Source organism: Desmodus rotundus, chromosome 5, assembly GCF_022682495.2.
Source record: "Desmodus rotundus isolate HL8 chromosome 5, HLdesRot8A.1, whole genome shotgun sequence".
Lineage (NCBI taxonomy): Eukaryota > Metazoa > Chordata > Mammalia > Chiroptera > Phyllostomidae > Desmodus > Desmodus rotundus.
In genome coordinates, this window is record NC_071391.1 from 78,559,734 (window position 1) to 78,582,765 (window position 23,032).

Sequence of the window (23,032 nt, forward strand, 5' to 3'; positions counted from 1 at the left end):
AATAAGAAGATATAACCTTTGTAAACATTTATGCACCCAACACAGGAGCACCTAATTATGTGTAGTAAATCTTTTTGGAAATAAATGGAGAGATTGATAGTAATAGAGATATAACAGTGGATTGTAACAGCCCATTGACAATAGTGGATAGATCTTCCAGACAGAAAATCGACAGGAGATGGTGGCTTTAAATGACACACTAGATCAAATGGATTTTGTTGGTATCTTCAGAGTATTTCACCCCAAAGCAAAATAATATATAGTCTTTTCAAGTGCATATGGAACATTTCCTAGAATAGACCACATGTTAGGACACAAAACAAGTCTCAATAAATTTAAGAAGATTGAAATTATATCAAGAAAGCCATCCCATTCACAATTGCTTCAAAAAGAACAATATACCTGGGAATAAAATTAACCAAGAATTTAAAAGACCTGTATTCAGCAAATTATATGACACTGCAGAAAGAAATTGAAGAAGATACAAATAAGTGGAAGCGTATACAGTGTTCGTGGATAGGAAGAATCACCATCATTAAAATGTCTGTGCCACTGAAAAAATTCTACAGACTCAATGCAATTCCTATCAAGATACCAATGGCTTATTTCACAGAACTACAGCAAATATTTCAAAAATTTATGTGGAACCACAAAAGACCCTGAATAAGTACAGTCACCTTGAGAAAGAACAGAGTTGGAAGAATTTCTAGGCTACCAAATATCAAACTATACTATAAGACCATAGTAACTAAAACAGCATTGTACTGGCATAAAAAGTGAAATATAGATTAATGGAACAGAATGTAAATTCACAACTTTATAGTCACTTGACGAAGGAGGCAGAAACATACAATGAGCTAAAAATAGTCTTTTATAAATGGCTTTGGGAAAATTGGACAGATAAGTGCAAAATGTGAAATAAGACCAACTTCTTACACCATATAATGGAATAAAGACTTAAATAAAGACTAGTCTCAAAACCATAACAATAATAGAAGAAAACATAGGTAGTAAAATCTCAGACATTTCTCCTAGAAATGTTTTTTTCCTGATAAATCACCTCGGGCAAGGGAAACAAAAGAAAAAATAAACAGATGGGACTACATGAACTATAATATTTTTATACACAGCAAAGAAAACCATCAACAAAATGAAAAGAGAACCCACTGAATGGCAGAATATATTTGCCAATACATCTGAGAAAGGGTTAATACCCAAACCTTATAAAGAACTTCTAAAACTCAACACCAAAAAAACCCAAACAATGCAAATTAATAGACGGGCAAAGGACCTGAATATACACTACTCTGAAGAGTATGTACAGATGGTGAATAGACATATGAAAAGATGCTCAATGTCACTAGTCATCAAAAGAGATGCAAATTAAAATCACAATGAGATACCACCTAACCCCTGTCGGAATGACTATCATCAATAAATCAACACACAGCAAGTGTTGGTGAGGATGTGGAGAGAGGGGAACCCTTGTGCACTTTGGGTGGGAATGCAGATTGGTACAGCCACTGTGGAAAGCAATATGGAATTACCTCAAATGATTAAAAATGGAACTGCATTAAGACCCAGGAATTATACTTTTGGGAATTTATTTGAAGAAACTTGAAACACTAATTCAATATAATATATATGCAATCCTGTGTTCATTGTGTCATGATTTACAATAGCCCAGTTTTGCAAGCAACCCAAATATCCATCAGTAGGTGAGTGGGTAAAACACCAATGGTACATTTACATGGTGGAATACTACTTGGCCATGAAAAAGAAGAAAAATTTTCCTCTTTGCAATAGCATGGATAGACCTGGAGAACATTATGTTAAGTAAAATAAGCATGTTAGAGAAAGGCAAATACCATATGATTTCACTTATTTGTGGAATCTAATGAACAAAGTAAACTCACAAGGAAATTGAGCCAAAAAGGAAAAAAGAGAAAGAACTCATGGACACTGACAATGGTATGGTGATTACAGGGGCAGGTGGTGAGTGGAGGTGAAGAGTGTATCAAGGGAATAAATGGAAAAATAAAAGAAAAAATTTAAAAAGTGTATAAAGTAAACAGTAATTTAAAAAATTTATGTTAAAATTTCTGGGTAAACTCTACTTGGTCATGATGCATTGTTATTGGTTTTTTTTTTTAATGTATTCCTAAATTCAATTTACTGATTTTTATTTTGAGATGATTATAGATTTACAGAAAGTTGTTAAAATTCACTAATTTTTTAAAATTATTTTTTGTCTATGTTTACAAAGGATTTATCTCTTTGTGCTGTTTGTGCTTTGTACAATTTTCTTTTTTGTGATTGTTTTTCATTTTCTGGTATCAGGATTATGCTGGCATCAGAAAGTGGTTTGGGAGTTAGTCCCTCCTTTGTATGTTTTAAAACTATTAGTGTAATTGCTATAACTTCTTTCTTATATATTTGATAGAATTCATAATTACAACCATCTGGGCCTTGAGTTTTCTTTATGGGCCGATTTTGATCACACATTCAATTTTTGAATAGATACAAGGCTCTTCAGATTTTTTATTTAATCTAGTTTTAATTTTGGTAAGTTACATTTTGCAAGAAATTTATTTCTTCTAAGTTGTCAAATTTATGTACATTAAGTTGTAAGTACTCTTCATATTTCTCTTCGGAAATACATTAAAACTTTTTTTAAGAACTGTTTGAGAGTAAGTTGTTCATCATTCCAAGTACACTGGTGTATATTTTTAGAAATATAATTAGAACCATCAAAATTAAGAAATTGAGAGTTCTGGCAAAGATGGAGGCATAGGTAGGAATGCTTTGCTTCCTCACACAACCAAAAGAAAGATAACAACCAATTAAAAAAAAAAAACCAAAAAACAAGTGCTCGAAAATCAAACTGCATTGAACTCCAATATCCAAGGACTTAAAGAAACATTCATCCAGACCAGTAGGAGGGGCAGAGATGGGCAGCTGAACAGAGAGGATGTTTAGCAAGGCAGTGGATCACACAGGTGAAGCGGGACTAGCGGACTAGACAGTTCCACATTCACATGTGGATAAGCCAGTAGGAACAACTGGGGAGCAAGGCAGACTACAAAACATAGGGTTTTGCAGGGTTTCAATGCAGGAAACTAAAGACTCAAAACCTCTGGCTGTAAAAACCTGTGGGGGTTGCAAAGGCAGGAGAAACTCCCAGTCTCATAGGAGAGTCCATTATAGAGGTTCATGGGGTCCTAGAATGTACACAAATCCACCCACCTGGGAACAGCACCTGAAAGGACATGGTCTGCTTATGGGAAGCGAGGGAAGTTATGGAAAGTGGGGTGAGAGCCCATCAAGCAGCATTGTTTCCTCTCCAACCTCTTTCCCACAGACAGTGCCACAATGCAGCAAAGAGGGTTGCCCCACCCTAGAAAATACCTAAGGTGCTGCTCCTTACAACATAACAGGTGTACCAAGACAAAGAAATAGGGCCAAAATGAAAGAACAGATCAAAACTCCAGAAAAAGACCTAAGCAACGAGGAGACAGACAGCCTATCAGATACACAGTTCAAAACACTGGTAATCAGGGTGCTCACAGAAATGATTGAGTTCAGTTGCACTGAAAATGAAGGGAGAAATGAAGACTATGCAAAGTAAAATAAAGGAAAATATACAGGGAACCAACAGTGAAGGGAAGAAAACCGGGATTGAAATCAACAATTTGGAACAAAAGGAGGAAATAAACATCCAACCGGAACAGAATGAAGAATTCAAAAAAAGAGGAGACTTAGGAACCTCTGGGACAACTTTAAACATTCCAACATACGAATCATAGGAGTGCCAGAAGGAGAAGAGGAAGAGCAAGAAATTGAAAACTTATTTGAAAACATAATGGAGAACTTCCCCAATCTGGCAAAGGAAATAGACTTCCAGGAAGTACAGAAGCTCTGAGAGTACCAAAGAAATTGGATCCAAGAAGAAACACACCAAGGCACATCATAATTAAGCTACCCAAGATGAAAGATGAGAGAATCTTAAAAGCAGTAAGAGGAAAGGAGAGAGTTACTTACAAAGGAGTTCCCATAAGACACCTTACAGACAAGAAGGGGCTGGAAAGAAGTATTTGAAGTCATGAAAGGCAAGGACCTACATCCAAGATTACTCTATCCAGCAAAGCTATCATTTACAATGGAAGGGCAAATAAAGTGCTTCCCAGATAAGATCAAGTTAAAGGAGTTCATCACCAAGCCCTTATTATATGAAATGTTAAAGGGACTTATCTCAGGAAAAGATCAAAACTATGAACAGTAAAATAACAGACAACAAACTCACAACTATCAGCAACTGAACCTAAAGAGAAAAAACAAACAAACTAAGCAAATAACTAGAACAGGAACAGAATCACAGAAATGGAAATCACATGGAGAGGGTCGGGGGAGAATGGGAGAAAGGTACAGGGAATAAGAAGCATAAATGGTAGGTACAAAATAGACAGGAAGTGGTTAAGAATAGTATAGGAAATGGAGAAGCCAAAGAACTTATATGTAAAACCTACAGACATGAACTAATGGGGATTCTGGTTGGACTGGGGTGCAGGGTAGAGGGGAATAAGGGGGAGAAAAAATTGGGACAACTGTAATATCAATAAAATATACTTAAAAATCAAGAAATTGACTTTGATGCATCATACTATCGACTCAGATCCTATTAAATTTCATTGATTGACTATATAATGTATTTTTTAGTAGGAAAAGTATCCAGTACAGAATCATGCGTTGCATTTAGTTATTGCATTTTTTGGGTTCTATTTGGTCTGAAAGCATATCTCACAGTTTCTTTGACTCTCATGACCTTTGAAGATGATATAGACCACTAATTTTGTAGAATATCCCTTAGTTTGAGTTAATCTGATGTTTTCTTGTAGTTACATTCAGTTTTGTATCTTCATTAGAAGTGAAACTTTGTTCTTCTCATTGCATCTTTTCGGAGGGTGCATGATTTTGATTTGTCCCATCACAGTTCTTGTTTAGTTTGGTCACTTAAGTTCATGCTTGTCACACTTCTCCTCTGCAAAGTTATTCTTTTTTCTCTTTGTAATTATTTTGTGACTGGTACTTTAAAACTATGTGAAGATCCTGTTGCTCATTGGATTTCCAGTTTATACATTGATTATCACATCAGTATGCACTCACGGTTTTCTATTTTAATCATAGAGTTATGACTTACTTTCATTTGATTTTCAATTTTTTGTGGAATAAAATTAGTATTATTAGCCGATGCAAGCATCAGAACATGGGTGTTGTGGCTATTGGAAGTGGTGTAAGTAATGTTTTATAAAAATAAAACTGCCAGTAGTATTCAGTTATTTTGTAGACTCACTTCTGAGGTGAAATAGAGTAGTTTGTGATGGACCAATACTTTCAATGAAAAAAAAAAAAACAGAAAAATCAGGTAAATTTAGAAAATAGTAATTTTAATATTACCAAAGAACTACAGAAACAAGCCGTACAAAAGGTTGGAAACTTACAGAAAAGAGAGAGAACCTTTCAGACGTTAGCGGAGGATTTGTAGTTGTGTTTCTCTGAAAAGATGCAGCTAAGATTTGGGTTTACCTCAGGCTGAGCTTTACTGCTGGAGGACAGTAGAGCTTTTGGTGGTCACACAGGACTGGGATGACAAAACCCACTAGGCCCTTTTGAAAGCCCAGGAGGGACATTCCTTACATTCAGTGGCTAACCAGAGGTGGATTGATTAAACCAACTGTTTCTGATTGGATTAAAGTTATCAGACTTTCATAGTAGAATAAAGGATGAACCACTCTTAAATTTTATTTTTCAATTCCAGTTTACATTTAATATTATCTTGTACTAATCTCAGGTGTAGAGCAGAGTGTTTAGACAATCATATATTTTACAAAGTGATCCCCTCATTATTTCTGGTACCCACCTGGCACCATACATAGTTGTTACAATATCGTTGACTGTATTCCCTATGATGTACTTTACATCTTCCTGACTATTTTGTAACAACCAATTTGTAGTTCTTTTTTAAAAAATTTATTCATTTACTTATTTTTAGAGGGGGAGGGAGAGAAAGATCAATATGCAAGAGGTCCATCGTTCGGGTGGTTCTGGTACATCTCCACCTGGGTACCTGACCTGCAATCTAGGCATGTGCCCTGACAGGGAATCGAACCAGTGACCTTTTGGTTCATAGGCCGGCACTCAATCCACTGAGCCACACCAGCCAGGGCCCAATTTATAGTTCTTAATCCCTTTGCCTTTTTCACCGAAACTCCTAATGCCCCTCCCTTCTGGCAGCCATCTGTCTGCTCTCTCTATCTATGGTCTGTTTCAGTTTTGTTTGTTCATTAATTTTGTTCTTTAGACTGTACATATAAGTGAAATCATATGGTATTTGCCTTCCTCTGATTTATTTCACTTGGCATAATACTCTCTAGGTCCACCATTCTTTTTTTTTTAAGAATTTTATTTTTAGACCAAGGGGAAGGGAGAGTGAAAGAGAGGGAGAGAAACATCAATATGTAGTTGCCTCACATGCACCCCCTACTGGGGACCTGGCCCACAACTCCGCACATGTGCCCCGAGTGGGAATTGAACTGACAACCTTTTGGTTTGTGGCCTGGCACTCCATCCACTGAGGCACACCAGCCAGTCAACCCTTCTTTTTTATGGCCAAGTAATATTTCATTGTATATATGCACCCCTTTTTTATCCTCTCATTTATTGATTGGCACTTGGTTGCTTCCATATCTTGGCTATTGAAAAATAACGCTGCAATAAATATAGGGGTGCATCTCTTCTTTCGAGTTAGTGTGTTGGGTATCTTCAGATGTATTCCAAGAAGTGAAATCACTGAGTCATAAGGCAGTTTAAGTTTTAATTTTTTGAGGAAACTCCCTTCTGTTTTCCGTAGTTGTTGCATCAGTCTACATTCTCATCCACAGTGCACGAGGGTTCCCTTTTCTCCACATCCTCGCCAGCACTTGTTTGTTGATTTATTACTGATGATAGCCCTTCTGGTAGGTGTGAGGTAAGAAGGGTAAGCCTGCTGTTAGTGAAAGACAACATCATCTGGTGCCTCTGTGATTCTCTTGTGTGTAGAGCTCAGTATTCAGTCTGACATTACCAGTCTTGTGAAGACAGCAGCGTATGATCAACTAAGAGAAAAATCATTTTAGAAGCAGACTCTCAGATTATTCCAGTATTGGAGTTAGCATATAAGTAGTTTAAAATAATTAAGATCAATAGCTCGACCACACATACCCACTAGGATAGCTAAAATTAAAAAGTACTTAACAACAACAACAAAAGGGTGTTAGCAAGTGTTGGTGAAGATGTATAGACATTGTAATCATACACAGATGATGTGCAGCTACTTTGGAAACAGTTTGATATTTTCTCAAGAAGTTAAGTGTAGCCATGTGAGGAAAAGGACACTGAAAACCAAAAAGGAAGGCCCTGTCCCTGCCAAAACCAAAGCCAAAGCAAATGCTTTGAAGGCAAAGAAAGCAGTGCTGATAGACATTCACAGCCACAAAAAAGATCTGCACATCGATACCTTCCAAAGGCCGAACACACTGGCTCTGGAGACATCCTGATTATCCTTGGAAGAGCTCCCCGCCCTGGAGAAGTAAGCTTGACCACTATGCTATCATCAGATTCCCTCTGACTACTGAGTCAGCCATGCAGAAGATAGAAGACAACAATACACTTGTGTTCACCGTGCATGTCAAGGCCGACAAGCACCAGATCAAACATGCTGTGAAGAAGCTCAGTGACATTGATGTGGCCAAGGTCAACACCCTGATGAGACCTGATGGAGAGCAGAAGGCATATGTTTACTGGCTCCTATGAGGCTTTGGATGTTGCCAATAAATATTATTGGAATCATCTACACTGAGTGCAGCTGGTTAATTCTAAATATAAATATTTAACACTGTAAAAAAAAAAGTTAAACGTTGAGTTACCATATGACATAGCAGTTCCACTCGGGTATATACCCAAGAGAAATTAAAATATACACCTACTCAAAAACTTGCACTTAGTATGAATAGTTAAATCAGTATTATTCTTAATAATCAAAAAGTAGAAACAACCCAGATGCCTATTACCTGATGAATGGATAACAAAGATGATGTATCCCCTTCCTGACTGGGTAGCTCAGCTGGTTAGAGTGTTGTCCCTATATGCTAAAGTTTTGGGTTTCATCCCTGATCAGGGAATGTGCAAGAATTAACCAGTGAATGCATAAAATCAACCAGTGAATGTATAAGTAAGTAGAATAATGGACTGATGTTTCTCTCTCCTTTTCTCCTTTCCTCTCTCTCAAAATCAATTTGAAAGGGAAAAAAAAGGATGTACCCCTGCAATAAAATATTATGCAGCCATGAGAAGGAATGAAATTCTGATACATGCTATAACATGAATGAAACGTTGAGAATATTCAACAGAATAAGCTGGGCACAAACAGACAAATTTTTTATGATTCCACTTATATGACGTATTTAGAATAGTCAAATTCATTGATAAAAATAGTAGAGTAGACTTACTAAGGGCTATGGGAGGGAGGGGAGTAGGAAGTTAATTTTTAATGGGTATGGGGTTTCTGTGGAGGTGAAAGAGTTCTGGACGTAGATAGTGGTGATATTTGCAGAGCATTTGTGAATGTACTTAATGCCACTGACTTTTACATTTAAAAATAGGTAAAATGCTTAAAAATTTTTTTTTAAGATTTTATTTGTTTCTTAGAGAGAGAGGGAAGGGAGAGAGAGAGAGAGAGAGAGACATCAGTGTGTTAAGAAATACATCAGTGGGTTGTCTCTTGCATGCCCCCAACTGGGAACCTGGCCCACAACCCAGGCATGTGCCCTGACTAGCAGTCAAACCGGCAACCTTTTGGTTCACAGGCCAGCACCAGTCCTCTGAGCCACATCATCCAAGGCGCTTAATATTATTTTTATCACAATAAAAAGATAAATATTTTTGAGAGGAATGAACTACTAACACATGCTATGACATAGATGAATCTTAAAAACATTATGCTAAGTAAAAGAAGTCATTCACAGAAGGCCACATATTGTATGATTCTGTCCATATGAGATGTCTGGAATAAGGAAATCCACGAGGGACAAAGTATAAATTATCTGTAGTCAAGAGATTGTGAGGAAGGGATAGGTGCAGAATGGGATTTAAGTGCTAATGAGTATGGAGTTTCTTTTTGGAGTAATGAAAATGTTTGAAAATTTTATGATGATGTTTCTACAACCTTGAGAATATGCTTAAAAGACATTGCACATTTTAAGTGGATGAATTTTATAGCATGTGGATTGTATATCAATAATCTTATATAGATAATAAGTATTAATATTAATGATAAATAAGATGGAAATGTTTACCTGAGGAAAGGTAAAATATCTATAACAATGTAATTGGAATCATAAAAAGTAGAAAGGGGAACATAAGCAATAATTGAGCTATTGACCATAATTTTCCGAAATTGTTAATGATAACAACTCTTAGGTTCAAACATCTCTTTAATCCCAAGCAGGGTAGATACAAGTGGGTACTTCATAGTTAAAAAAACAACAACAGCTAAAGACAAAAAAAGCTAAGACAGCCAGAGGGGGAGAATGATACACTTACCTTCAAAGTAACAACAACAAAAGATTACCAACTGTCTTCTCAAGAGGTTGAATAGGAGGAAGGGAGATACACCACTGCAGGAGCTAGTCATTGGCAGTGTGAATGGATTGGAAGATATGGATACATTCTTGTGAAGTAGTGGTCTTCAGACAGGCGTATGTCTACCTTGAGAGATACAGAAAGATTTTCCTAGAGTACGCCAGTGTGTGGATACTTTTAAGGAAATCAGTTTCTAAATCCTCAACTTACACATCTATTCTTTTTCTAAAATTGAGCTCTCTGGTGGAAGTATCATTGTAATTTCTCCTTCCTGCAATTATTCTTTTTTTAAAAAAAAAAGATTTTATTTATTTATTTTTAGAGAGAGGGGTTGGGAAAGAGGAGAGGGAAACATCAATGTGTGCTTGCCTCTTGCGCACCCCCTATTGGGAATCAAACCTGCTACACTTTGGTTTGCAGGCCTGCATGCAATCACTGAGCCACAGCAGCCAGGGCCTTTCTAGAGTTCTTGCATTGCAAAGAAAAGCATGCTTCCCTTCATTCTTACTATAGTATATTACATTCGAAGATAAAAAGCCTCCAAATTGCATTAAGAAAGGAATATTTTGAAACATTGGTATTGATGTACAGAAAGTGAATTTCAGTGACTAGTTGTCAGATTCTTTTGCAAGTCAGATGGTTTTCAGTTCTTTGCTTTCAACACAATGGCTAATTTGCTGCATTATTAAAAATAACGTTTTTGTTAGGTCATCATGTATTTTTTTAGCAAATAACTCAGGAGGTGCCCAATGAATTGAGTAATATACCAAGAAAAACTTCTTTCAGTTCTGCCTATTTATGAGTAAGATTTTTTAGGGCAAAGACATAAATTTATAAAAATAAAAGTAGAAACACAATTGTGATTCCTGGATTCATAATTGGAAGGGAAAAAAGCCTCATCCCTCTCATTAAGAGTTGACACATATGGTAAAATTTTTCATATTGATATGTTTTATGTATACCCTATAATTATGTTGTTTTTGGTGAGGTGTATACTTACAATAATTTGGATAACTCAATTCTGATAAAATAACACTTAGATTTTATATACACAAGAAATTTTAAAATCTTGAATGTACATACATAATTTAAAGAAGTAGAATAAAAAGAAATGCAAAACTTGAGCATAAAGATAAAATACACTGGTTTTAAAATTTTGTTGAGAAAGTAAAAGATAGATACAAGTTCTTAATTGAGAAAAACTTGTTTGCAATTTTTTATAATGGATGATAATATCACATCACTATGGAATTTAATTTACATTGGAAATATTTCAGAGAGTGAAGGGACAATTTGATGTTAACATTAGTAATGAAAAGTTTAAATGTTAACCTACATGTGCAGATTTACACAATGCAATACACAGATGATGTATTATAGAATTTTACATTTAAAACATAATTTTATTAATGTTACCCAGTAAATTTACTAATTTTTTTAAATTAAAGGTATTTTAGCAACTGTATGAATAAAATCTTTTAAAAATCATTGGCAAGGCCATCGCTAGGAGGCACCTAGGATACAAAATTTAAGGTCTCATTCTCAAGAGAACCTAAGAGTGAGTGCCTCCTTAAATTGCATGCTCGAATTGTCTTTTTGCTCACCCTAGTCTCAACTCTGATCACTGGATTACTACAACATAAGGAATTTGTGGAAAGTTGGTTCTAGAAAAATATTGCAGATATCAATCATTTCTTACTTGTTTTTTAGGGTAGGATTAAAAACTCAGCCTGAATCAAAATGCCCTGAGCTGCTTGCCAATTACTGTGACATGTTGCTAAGGAAAACACCATTGAGCAAAAAACTAACCTCTGAAGAGATTGAAGCAAAACTTAAAGAAGTGGTACATTTTTTTTATTTCAGAATTTTTAATGGCCTTACTTTGAATTTGTGTTTTGCTTATAAGACGTTATGTGATAGCATCAATTTTTTAAAATGTGTATCTGTAAGTAACTAATAAGAAATTTTACGGTACAAGATGTCTGTAGGGTAGTCTTTTTTCTTCCTGAAAATTTTTATTCTATAGCTTCCAGAAAGGGCAGTAGCATTTAATTCTTCCCCTTTATTGATTCTTTTTAGATAATTAAATTATAGCACCTGTTAAAGGTAAAAAAAAAAAAGGTGGGGGGGCATGTTGCTGATTGTTGAGAGACAGGAGGTTTTTCAATTCATTCTGTGAGTCCGAAATAGGTAATTAGGGATCAGTGAGTGTAAATAAATAACTCCTTTTATTTTTGTTTTTCTCCTGGTTGTTAATGTAATGTAATGTAAGCCCAGGAGCACAAAGAGGAAAATAATAAGTAAAGATACAGAGAGAGTATAAACAAAACAGCCTAGAGACATTAATGTAAGGAAAAAAGTGAAGAGGATCTGTGGAAGAGAATATTGGGAAGGACCATTGCTTTTCATGTAAAGTTTATTTTTTTAATCATCATGTAAAGTTTTATCACATTTATATAAAATTTCAAAAGTTGATGTTTATAGGATTTAAAGGTTGTTTGGTTATTGTCTCAAATGTACTAATTTGTGAGGTGTAGTATATCAGGACTGGTTATTTTTCAGGGATGAGCAATTAATTGGCCTCTCTATATATGCTTATATAAATTTCTGAATTTGACAATTGGGAGATATAGAAAGGTCTAAATGAAAGAAATGTCTAAGCATATATATGAATTGACAGTAACTTTGTTTTCTCTACAGCTCTTAGTACTCAAATATGTGCAAAACAAAGATGTTTTCATGAGATATCACAAAGCTCATTTGACACGGCGTCTTATATTAGACATCTCTGCTGATAGTGAAATTGAGGAGAATATGGTAGAGTGGCTAAGAGTAAGTAATTTTTTGGTAATATTTATTCTTAATATAGCACATGGTTCATATGTGTGGTTAAGTGATGCATTTTGGTGTGATATCTTTAATGTCAAACAAATAGGGAACATTTTATAAGCATTATAACATCAATTCTATTAAAAATGTGGTATCTAATAAAGTATATTTTTTAAATAGACTTTTAGTGAAGTACCTTCACTCTCATTGGGATTGACCTTGTTAAATAATGCTACAGGACAAATCATTTCATTTTTGAGGTGTTTTCTGTACTAAATACTTAACTATTGATATGTTTGTAAATACTTCTGTATAGCAGAAAGAACCAATAGGTAAATAATGATGGCTTATTTAGGGCATTCATAGCTAATTTGACTAAATTTCTCTATTAAAATGTTTTTGTATGTTCTTTTCAGTTCATTTTAATGGAATTTGAGTTATATTAAAATGGGTTTTTTATTTTTATATATGGTGTTACATATTATATTACTAGGTTAATATATAAGAATTATATAATTGTTATATATGAGGGGGTACCCAATAAAAACCAGAATTTATTAAAAATTGTGTACTTACTCTTACATGTTTAAACTTCAGTCACCTTCAGTGTACTCTCCATTTGATAGCAATATTTTCCACTGTTCAAAACAGTTTTTGAATCAACAATTTTGATGCCTTTTAGTGTTTCTGCCATTTTTTGTTTCACCTCTTCCACATTGGCAAAACATTTCCCTTTGAGGATTTTTTCATCCAGGGAAACAAAAAGAAGTCACTCGGGTGAGATCTTGAATAGGGAGGGTGGGCACAGAGGTCATGCTGTTTTTGGTCAAAAACTGCTGAACACTCAGCACGGTGTGGGCAGGTGCGCTCATAAATCAGCCATCGTGAAATGGGCAAACATGCTGAAAGACTTAAAAAAAATTCACTGAAACCAAAAGCAGCCTCTCCTAAGAACGGCAGCTGGTACGCTGATACAGATTGGTTCCTTGAACACTCACCTAGTGTTACATACAAGGGAACCGCCCTCCAGAAGATAATTAAGGTTTTATTAGGGTCCCTCCTTGTATGTTTTTCATTTATGTTTATATATTTCAAATTACAGGTTTGCAGAGAACCCTGCTTTGTAGTGTGGGATAGTAAAACTTATGCAAACTGATACTAGGCAAGTGATCTTTATATTAACAATCAGTGGGAAACAATTATTGTTTTGTGACTGACTTCAGAAATTTTTGTCAAAACATTAAAAACTCTCACCGTCTGTTACAAATATGTAGGAAAAAGGAAAAATTAACAAAATTAATATGTATTTAGTATACCATAATTTAAAACATAGACTTTAAGAGTTAAAGTGTTTTATTTGTGGAAAAACTTGAGTAGTTAGGGAAGTATTTGCAATTCATATATCTGCTATATCTAAAATATATAAAAATTCTTACAATATAACAGTAAAAGAACAACTCCATTAAAACTGCACACAAGATTAGACTAGACATTTCTTCACAGAAAATGCACACATGGCCAATAAGTTTATGCAAAGATTTTCAACATCATTAATCATTATGGAAACACTAATCAAAGCCACAATGAGATACCACTTTACTCCCACTAGAATAGCTAAAAATTTAAAAGGAAGAGGAGAAATTGGAACCCTCTTGCATTGCTACTGAGAGTATAAAATGGTGCAGCCACTTTGGAAATCTGTTTGGTAGTTCCCCAAAAAGTTAAGTGTAGAGCTGACCCAGCAATTCTACTCTTAGGTAGTTCCACTCAAGAGAAATAAAAACATGACCACACAAAAACTCCTATGTGAATGTTCCTAGCAGCATTATTCATAATCACCAAAAACTTCCCAAAATGTAAATCACCTGATGAATAATAACATGGTATATTCATTAAATGGACTATTATTTGGCAATAAAAAGAAATGAAGAATCGATACAAGCTACACCATGGATGAACTTTGACAACATTATGCTAACTGCAAAGTCAGTCACAAAAGAGCACATATTGTATGATTCCACTAATACAAGGTGTTCAAAATAGCCATTTCTGTACAGATAGAAAGTATGCTAGTGGTTTCCCGGAGCTACAGGAAAGGAAAATGGGGAGTGACTTCTAGTAAGTATGGATTTTCTTTTTGGGATAATGAAAATATTCTAAAATTAGATAGTGGTGATGGTTGCATAATACTGTAAATGCTGTACAAAAAACCCAGTTAATGGTACACATTAAAAGGGTCAATTTGGTGGTAGGTAATTATATCTCAGTAACATTGTTATTAAAATGAAGAGTAGATTGACTAGCATTTACCTTCTTATCATGTAACTTCCGGTACAGAGTGAGCATCTTTGTATGCCTTGGAGAGTTGTCATACTTTCCGTAAGTTTGGATCCACTTCCAGCATTTTTTCTTTTGGGGCTTTCAGTATTGTGAAATTTTTTGCTTGTGTCACTTCCTCTGGGGCATCTTATTCTTTTTTGTCACTATGACTTTTCTCATTTTTGTTGGTCATTTACCTTCACAGTTTCTATGCTTCTGCATAGTTAGAGTCTTCAGCATTGGCAGAACCAACATTATATCCCAGTCAGTTCTTTCTTCCATAACTCCATTTATGTTCTATTTTATTTTCATTTGCAGCATTATTTTCATTTCATTGGTATACTTTTATCATTTTTATTGGCGAGTTACCTCTTTTGATTATCCATTTTTGTAAATGTCATGTGGATTTATCATTGGCAGACAGGGATGCTACAAGACTACATGTTTTGCCATCTGAGTGAACTGAAAAATGATTAACAGATTTTGAAAGAAATAGTGTGGTTGGTCACTGATATGGTGTGCTGTTACTTGTGTAGTGATTGCAGATTGAGGAGCTAGAAGTGAAGTTTGTACTTTATGCATTACTCATATTTAACATATTGTGGTAACTGAAAGTTGAACTGTGTTGTTAGGAGATTGATGTTATTTATTACCTATACTGTAGTGATTCAAATTCATGCATATTGGAATTGTGCAAAAAAAAAAAAAAAAAAGGCCAGGATTGTCTGTACAATTCTATTTAGTTTCTAAGGATCAAATTTAATAGAGATTAGTCTATAAACATTGTAGTAAATAAGAGGAAGAATTTTGTATTAAGGGATCTAATATATATGAATATGTTTTAGCATCTTAGCTGTACTGAAGCATCTAAGATTAAAGCATCTTAGTTTTCTATTTAAAATTTTCCTAATAATATATCAGATTATGTATTATTTATTACCTCTCCTCTCTTTGGTTTTCATAGGAAGTTGGTATGCCAGCAGATTATGTAAACAAGCTTGCTAGGATGTTTCAGGACATTAAAGTATCTGAAGATTTGAACCAAGCTTTTAAGGAAATGCACAAAAATAATAAATTGGCATTACCAGGTATTATTTTATAATTTATGTATATATTACACATTACACTTTTAAACTTTTTTTAAAAAAGAATATCTTTGTTTTCCAGTAAATTAAAAATAAACCTTGGGCCCTGGCTGGTGTGACTCAGTGGATTGGGTGCCAGCCTGACAACCAAAGGGTTGCCAGTTCAATTCCCAGTCACGGCACATGCCTAGATAGCAAGCCAGGTCCCAAGTGAGGGGCGTGTGAAAGGCAACCACACATTGATCTTTCTCTCCTTCTCGTTCTCCCTCCCTTCCCCTCTCTCTAAAAATAAATAATAAAAATAAAATCTTTAAAAAAATAAATAAACCTTGGCAGTAATAAATAAAAAGATGTTGCAAATACCACATTCCTTGAAGACATTCTGCAAAACAGAATTTAGATTTGCTGATCCTTATTTTGGAAACAAAAGTACACTTTTAACAAAATCTTTAGTTCTGTTTATTTTTCACCAAAGCTTACCCTGTATGTATGTATGTATGTATGTATGTATGTGTTTATTTATTTTGAATTTTATCCATTGTCCAGATTTAGTCTATATTTTTCTGATATTCTTGCCTATAGCTGATTCAGTTAATATAAAAATTTTGAATGCCGGTGCCTGGTCAAGAAGCTCTGAGAAAGTCTTTGTCTCACTTCCTACTGAACTGGAGGATTTGATACCTGAAGTAGAAGAATTCTATAAAAAAAATCACAGTGGTAGAAAATTACATTGGCATCATCTCATGTCAAATGGAATTGTAAGTAGATAATGTTGTTAGTTAAGATATTGGTTTGGCTGAAAGTAGCAAGTAAGAGTTGCTTAAACAAGATAAATCTGCTTCTGTCACATGTAAAAGTTTGAGCAGGAATAGTGGATCTCTTCCATGAACTTGTTAGGGACACAAGCTTCTGATTGTAGCACCATCCTTAAGATATTCAATATGATCCTTACTATGTCTTTCAGCTGAGTATATACGTTCAGTTAAAGGTAACTTCTAGAAGTTTCCCCCCATTATTTCCACTTGTATCCTATTGGCCAGAACGCAGTCCCATGGCTACATTTTGTTCCAGGGAAAGTTGAGAGATAAGCCTGTATTCTGGACAGTCACTGAGGTCTGCTAAACATGTTCCTACCATGTAAGAAATTGAGAATGGATATAGGAAGACAACTACCAGTCTTCCCCATACATAATCTCATGTAAGAGATATTTAGTAGAGAGATGGTAATCAATATGAAAAAGATTGTTATTTTTTAAATTTTATTTTATCTATTATAGATAACATTCAAGAATGAAGTAGGTCAGTATGATTTGGAGGTAACAACGTTTCAGCTGGCTGTGTTGTTTGCATGGAACCAAAGACCCAGAGAGAAAATCAGCTTTGAAAATCTAAAGCTTGCAACTGAACTCCCTGATGCCGAGCTTAGAAGGACTTTATGGGTTTGTTTGTTTTTTGATTTTAAAATTACGTCCTGTCAGCAGAAAATGTGTTGACTTGCTTGTAATAAATTTATGAACTCAAAACATTCTCAAATCCATTTTGACCAAAAAAATACACTAATGAGGTATTTATGGACAATAACAAATTAAAAATAAACAGGTTGCTAAAGTGGACAAGAGCAAAAACTAAAAAGAGTAAAAGATTGAGTTGGTAGTTAAATATTACCTGTGAGGAATGTGACAAAAGATTCATAATGAGAATGTGTTTAAAGATTTTATCATGACTAAAAATTTAAGAATTAGACAACTTTGGCCCTGGCGAGCTACCTTAGTTAGAGTGTTACCTCAATATGCTAAGGTTGTGGGTTCGATCCCCAGTTAGGGCACATATAAGAATCAACCAATGAATACATAAATAAGTGGAACAAGAAGTCTCTCTCTCTTTCTCTTTTCTCTCTTTCTCTCCCTGCTTCCCCTCCTCTCTCTAAAATCAATCAGTTAAAAAAAATTAGACAACTTTGGTCCTTTTGTGGGCTTGTAAAATGTACTCATTAGCCTCTTGCTCATAACTATATTTTATAGTTACTCTATAGACTTCTTAAAAGTTCCAAAATAAATTATTACCTAGAGAGAAACAGCTGGTATATAACTGGCAAGCGGTGTTTGTTGTGGGTCGTGTATGACCAATCTCTCTAGTTTCTTATTGTGAAGAGAACATTTGTTTCCTCATAACCAACTCTTTTCTCTGCATTCTCTGTCCTTATTATGCATTTACATTATTATGTTAATGGAGGTACCAAATAAAAGTTCGAATTGTGAATTTGTGCTTATAATGCTTTCTTACTGCTATTAGTCATGTTGGAGAATTGATCTTAGTATTTAATGCTTTTAACAAATGCTAATTTTTGTCTCTTTATTTTTTATAGTCTTTAGTAGCTTTCCCAAAGCTCAAACGTCAAGTTTTACTGTATGAACCTCAAGTCAACTCACCCAAAGACTTTACAGAAGGTACCCTCTTCTCAGTGAACCAGGAATTCAGTTTAATGTAAGGTTTATGTTGGTTGGTCTAAAATAAAAATACCTTGTTTGAATTTTAGTGCTTTATTTTTAGCAGAGTAATTAGTTTTCTTACATGATGTTTAAAACACATCTGTGTACTCATTATTCTAACTTAGCAACTTTCTACCTTTTTCATCTCATGGCATATATAATCTAATTACTAAAATTCTATGCACACCAAAAAATATCATTTTTGGCCAACCTGACAAAAAAAAAATAAATACAATTTTGCTTCATTCACATGGGGCAGCTATTGCTGTGCTGGCCATTGTCACAGTCTAAGGGAGAGGGGTCAGCGCCCTGACTGAACAGTCAGGTTTTGCATGTTTTAAAAATTCCTGTGGCGCACCGGTTGAAAATCGCTGCTCTAGATTTATGCCATTTAGTTGTTTATTAAACATTAATGAGCTAGAGATGTTTACTTCTTTACATATTTTTCATGGGTACATTTTGGTGTCTGACATTATACTGTATTGCTTTTCATGTTTAGAGTAAACCATACTTTTGCATTTTAAAGCATCTTTATCCACACAAAGCTTTTTTTTCCCCCCTTAAGATCCAATTAGAAGATAATGCTGAATTATAAGCTATATATCTTCCATTATCTAATTGCTTTCGTGGCAATGTAAATTATATTAATTTTGTTATTACAGGAAGTATAGTCACCCATATTTTATTAACAGGGCCTTTATTGTGTTTAAGGGAAATCACAGTGTTCATTTCAAATAAAGCTACGTATGTTGGTTATTTGTTACCTTTCCTTTAAACTATTCTGCATATTAATTTTCAGAATATTTCTAACTCTTCTCTCAGATGTTGCTATAAGTATGAGGTTTACAAGGCCTCTCCTGTAAAATATTTCATTCAATGTGTTTTATAGAAAAAATGCAAAAGTTCAGAAGAGGGGTAAAATCAACTTGATTGGACGCTTGCAGCTCACCACGGAACGGATGAGAGAAGAAGAGAATGAAGGGATAGTTCAACTACGGATACTGAGGACCCAGGTTTGTAATGTGAAGACAGAATCTAAAGTTTGAACAACGTTGGCCATTTTGTTGTTTAAATCTTCAAACATTTTTTTGAATTGAAAAGCATGTGGGTGTTCAAACTTTTTGTAAGGTAGAGCTACTTTTCATTTTACTAGAACTTAAAAATTGTACTGATGGCATTCTCTTAGCTGCAGAAAAAGGTGTCGATACGGCTTTGTGGACTCTGGTAGATTCTCTTGGTTGGGAAAACCTTGATCCTAGGTTATGTCTTCATTTGACCATACCTGAGTAAATGTATCTCAGCAACACATTAGAGTTCTAGGATTGATATGTTTAAGTTTTTATTTGACTTCTTACTCTATTGTAATATGAAATTAGGGAACATTTTAAAACTAGGATTATGATACCTTCTGAACATGATAATGAATACCTATTGCAAACTAACATGATTGTTTTAACTTTAGAAATAGTTTTGTTAAAACCACACGTCCCACTTTTACAGTCTTTACTTAGTGTTGTTTGAAGCTACTGGCCAATGCAATGAAATACAAAACAAATAACAGGAAAATGGTTAAATTTTTTTTTATTGCTTAGAGATCATATAATGATAAAGGAACAAAGATGAATAAATAAAAAATGCATTTCTGTTTTTCAGTGAACAAATTTTAAAACTTAAGAGGAAAATAAGACAACATAAAATTCAAAGATTTTATTTGTTATCTTTATTTTTTATTATTTATTGATTTTAGAGAGAGAGAAACATTGGGTTGTTTTTCCACTTATTTATGCATTCATTGGTTGATTCTTCTATGTGCCCTGACCCGGGATCAAACCTGCAACCTTGGCCTATCAGGATGATGCTCTGACTAACTGAGCTGTCTGGCCAGGGTGCATAGGCATTTCTTTAAAAAGTAATTTATAGGTCTTTATGTGAAGAGAGTGGCTGTTTACTGAGAGAGTCAAAAGATTGAAATAAATAGATCATGCTCTTTTTCTTCTAAATTTCTAGTGAGATGTAACTTATGTAAGATAGAGTATTCATTTCAAAGTATAGTTTTCAATGAGTTTTGATAAATGTATATACCTGTGTGACCATCACTTCACTAAAATACAGAACATTTCTATCACTCCAGTAATTTCCCCATGTCTCCCATCCAGCCAATGTCCCTCCCTTCCAGCCCACTTCATTCCTATCACCATTGCTTAGTTTTGCCTGTTACAGGTCTTCATATAAATTGAATCAGTGTATGTACTCTTTGTGTCTAGCTTTTTTTGATCAGCATGAATACTGTATTCTTTATTTGTATTTTTGTAACAGATTCAAGAGGGAGAGAAGCATTGATTTGTTGTTCCACTTTTTTGTGCACTCACTGATTGAGTTTTCTATGTGCCCTCTCTGGAGATCAGACCTGCAACATTGGTCCATCCAGATGACTCTAACCAACTAAGCTACCCAGCCAGGGCGAAATACCATACTCTTTAATGATAAGGCTAAGTAACTTAACGAGTCAATTTTTTCCATAGTAATATCAAGTTTAGTGAATTCATATAAAAATTCAACTAGAAATGTTTTTGGAATTTTAAATAATTGATTTTCAGTTTTATCAGATAGAATAAATATGATTGAAAACCTTAAAAGAATAATAAAGTGATAGTGGTTGAACTTGCCTTGCCAAGTATTAAAGCTTATTAAAATATCTATGAAAATAAAAGACTACTTTCAAGGATCATTTCTATAGTTTGTTACTAGAGAAGTTCCTCTGAACGTGTAAAATATCTACAAAAATACAATATGACAGGCAGATTAATTGGAAAAGCCCTCAGAATTAAGCTTCCTATATAAGTAAGACAAACTTTACAATAAAAGAAATATTTCTATGGCGAATTTAAAGGGAATGGATTATTCAATAAAAAGTGTTAGGAAGTTACACTTCTTGGAGGAAAAAATTGGTATATTCCTAGTTTATACCCCAGGATAAATTTCAGATGGATTTGAGTTGAGATGTGTAATGGGATGGCAGGTATAGTCATATAATACTGTAAGGAGTGCAGAGAAAATGAAGTATTTTTGTTTTGTCTCAAACTGACCCATGTTATGTTTAATCTAGTAATCCAATCTGTTCCCTTAGGTGACGCTGAGACTTTCTTATTTCTCCCTGATCCCCTTCCACCCATCCCCATTATTTGTTCTTTTCACAGATGGCAGGCATCGGGATGTACTGAAGTTTATAAGAAGTCATTTGAGCTTGTAGGGACAATAAAGGGACTGTCATGTTTATAAATTGTGACAGTGTCCTGGGTTCTTGCTGTGGAGAGCTTTATCTGTCACCTGTGGGAATTGACTTTCTGTTGCTATCTACTGCTGATGTCTGTAGCGGATGAACTATAGTGTATTCTTTTCCCAGTTGGTAAGGACCACATAGCCACTTTCCTGTCCGGTGCTCTCACTGAGCTCTTGAGCTTTCTGAGACTATACCACCGCATCTTCTCCGTGGCCCCTTGGTTTATGGCACGTTTATTGTTGTCATCTGCTGCTGCACGATCACCCTCTCCTGCCACTCAAGGCCCTGTGGCGGGTTTATTCGCTCTAAACTCCAGCTGCGTCATGTGAGGGAACTGAGAGAGATTCAGAAGTACAAATTATTTTCATCATATCATTCCACTCTTCAAGTGACCCCCACCCAGCATGTTAAATGGGGACCAGAGCCCAAGCCCCTGTGCTTTCTGTTTTTCTTGAGTTCTTTAACACGACCACCATCTTCACCTCTACCAAATCTAGAAGGGAGAAATTGGGGCATTTACATTTGTTCATCTTCTCCCTGCTTCCAGTAATCCTGAAGTGCTTGAAGGGACAGACTTCCCCTCTTTCTTCTTTGTGTTTGGGCCCTTGACACAGACCCCTGTGATGTATTGAGAATGGGAATAATCACCCGATACCCTAGTAACAGCGTAGGAATTAAAGAAACCATCAAGGAAAACATTGATGACATTGACCTAGATGAAAATGCTTACTCCCGATGAAACTGAAAACATTTAATGAATCAGTGCAAATGAAGATAATATTTATAACCTAACTTATTAATCTGACAAATATAAAAAGAGTAGTAATCACTGATTTTTTAAAGCAGACATCAACTAGTTTCTGCTACTACAAACAGGAATAACTGAATACAAGGGGAAAATTATGTGGAAGGGGTTAGTTGTATCTTAATTGATTTTTAACACAATACTGGATTATGTACATATATGTTCACAGGTAAGATAAATTTTTTAAATGTATATAGTTTGGAAAAAGCAATGAAAGGACTTGGTCAAAACATTAGATGTGGTTTTCTTTCAGCAGAGAGGTTAATTTTGCTTTTCCTCAGTTTTCAAAACCTGTAATCAGATTTTTTTTTACAGTGGGTGAAAAAAGATATTTTTATTTGTTAAGTAAAAGATACTGGTCTCAATATTAATCTATGATTGCAGCAGTTTTCAACCTTTTCATCTCATGGCATATATAATCTACTAAGATTCTGTAGCACACCAGAAGAATATATATGCCAGTCTTTCAAAAACAGGTATAATTTTGATTGATTTACAATTAATAATAATAATAATAGTAGCAATTACCAACACTTTTTTTCCCAAAGTG

At 34.7% G+C, this 23,032-nt stretch overlaps 1 protein-coding gene across 1 annotated transcript in view; it reads left to right on the forward strand.

The window, feature by feature from the left end:
• CUL5 (cullin 5) overlaps window positions 1–23,032 on the forward strand; it is a 102,615-nt gene that overhangs the window by 75,103 nt on the left and 4,480 nt on the right. Inside the window, exons 12-18 of the mRNA XM_024570721.3 lie at window positions 11,386–11,518; window positions 12,376–12,507; window positions 15,788–15,911; window positions 16,491–16,666; window positions 17,186–17,347; window positions 18,274–18,392; window positions 19,287–19,410. Coding sequence (XP_024426489.1) covers window positions 11,386–11,518; window positions 12,376–12,507; window positions 15,788–15,911; window positions 16,491–16,666; window positions 17,186–17,347; window positions 18,274–18,392; window positions 19,287–19,410 — 970 coding nt within the window. The remainder of the gene's footprint in view (window positions 1–11,385; window positions 11,519–12,375; window positions 12,508–15,787; window positions 15,912–16,490; window positions 16,667–17,185; window positions 17,348–18,273; window positions 18,393–19,286; window positions 19,411–23,032) is intronic.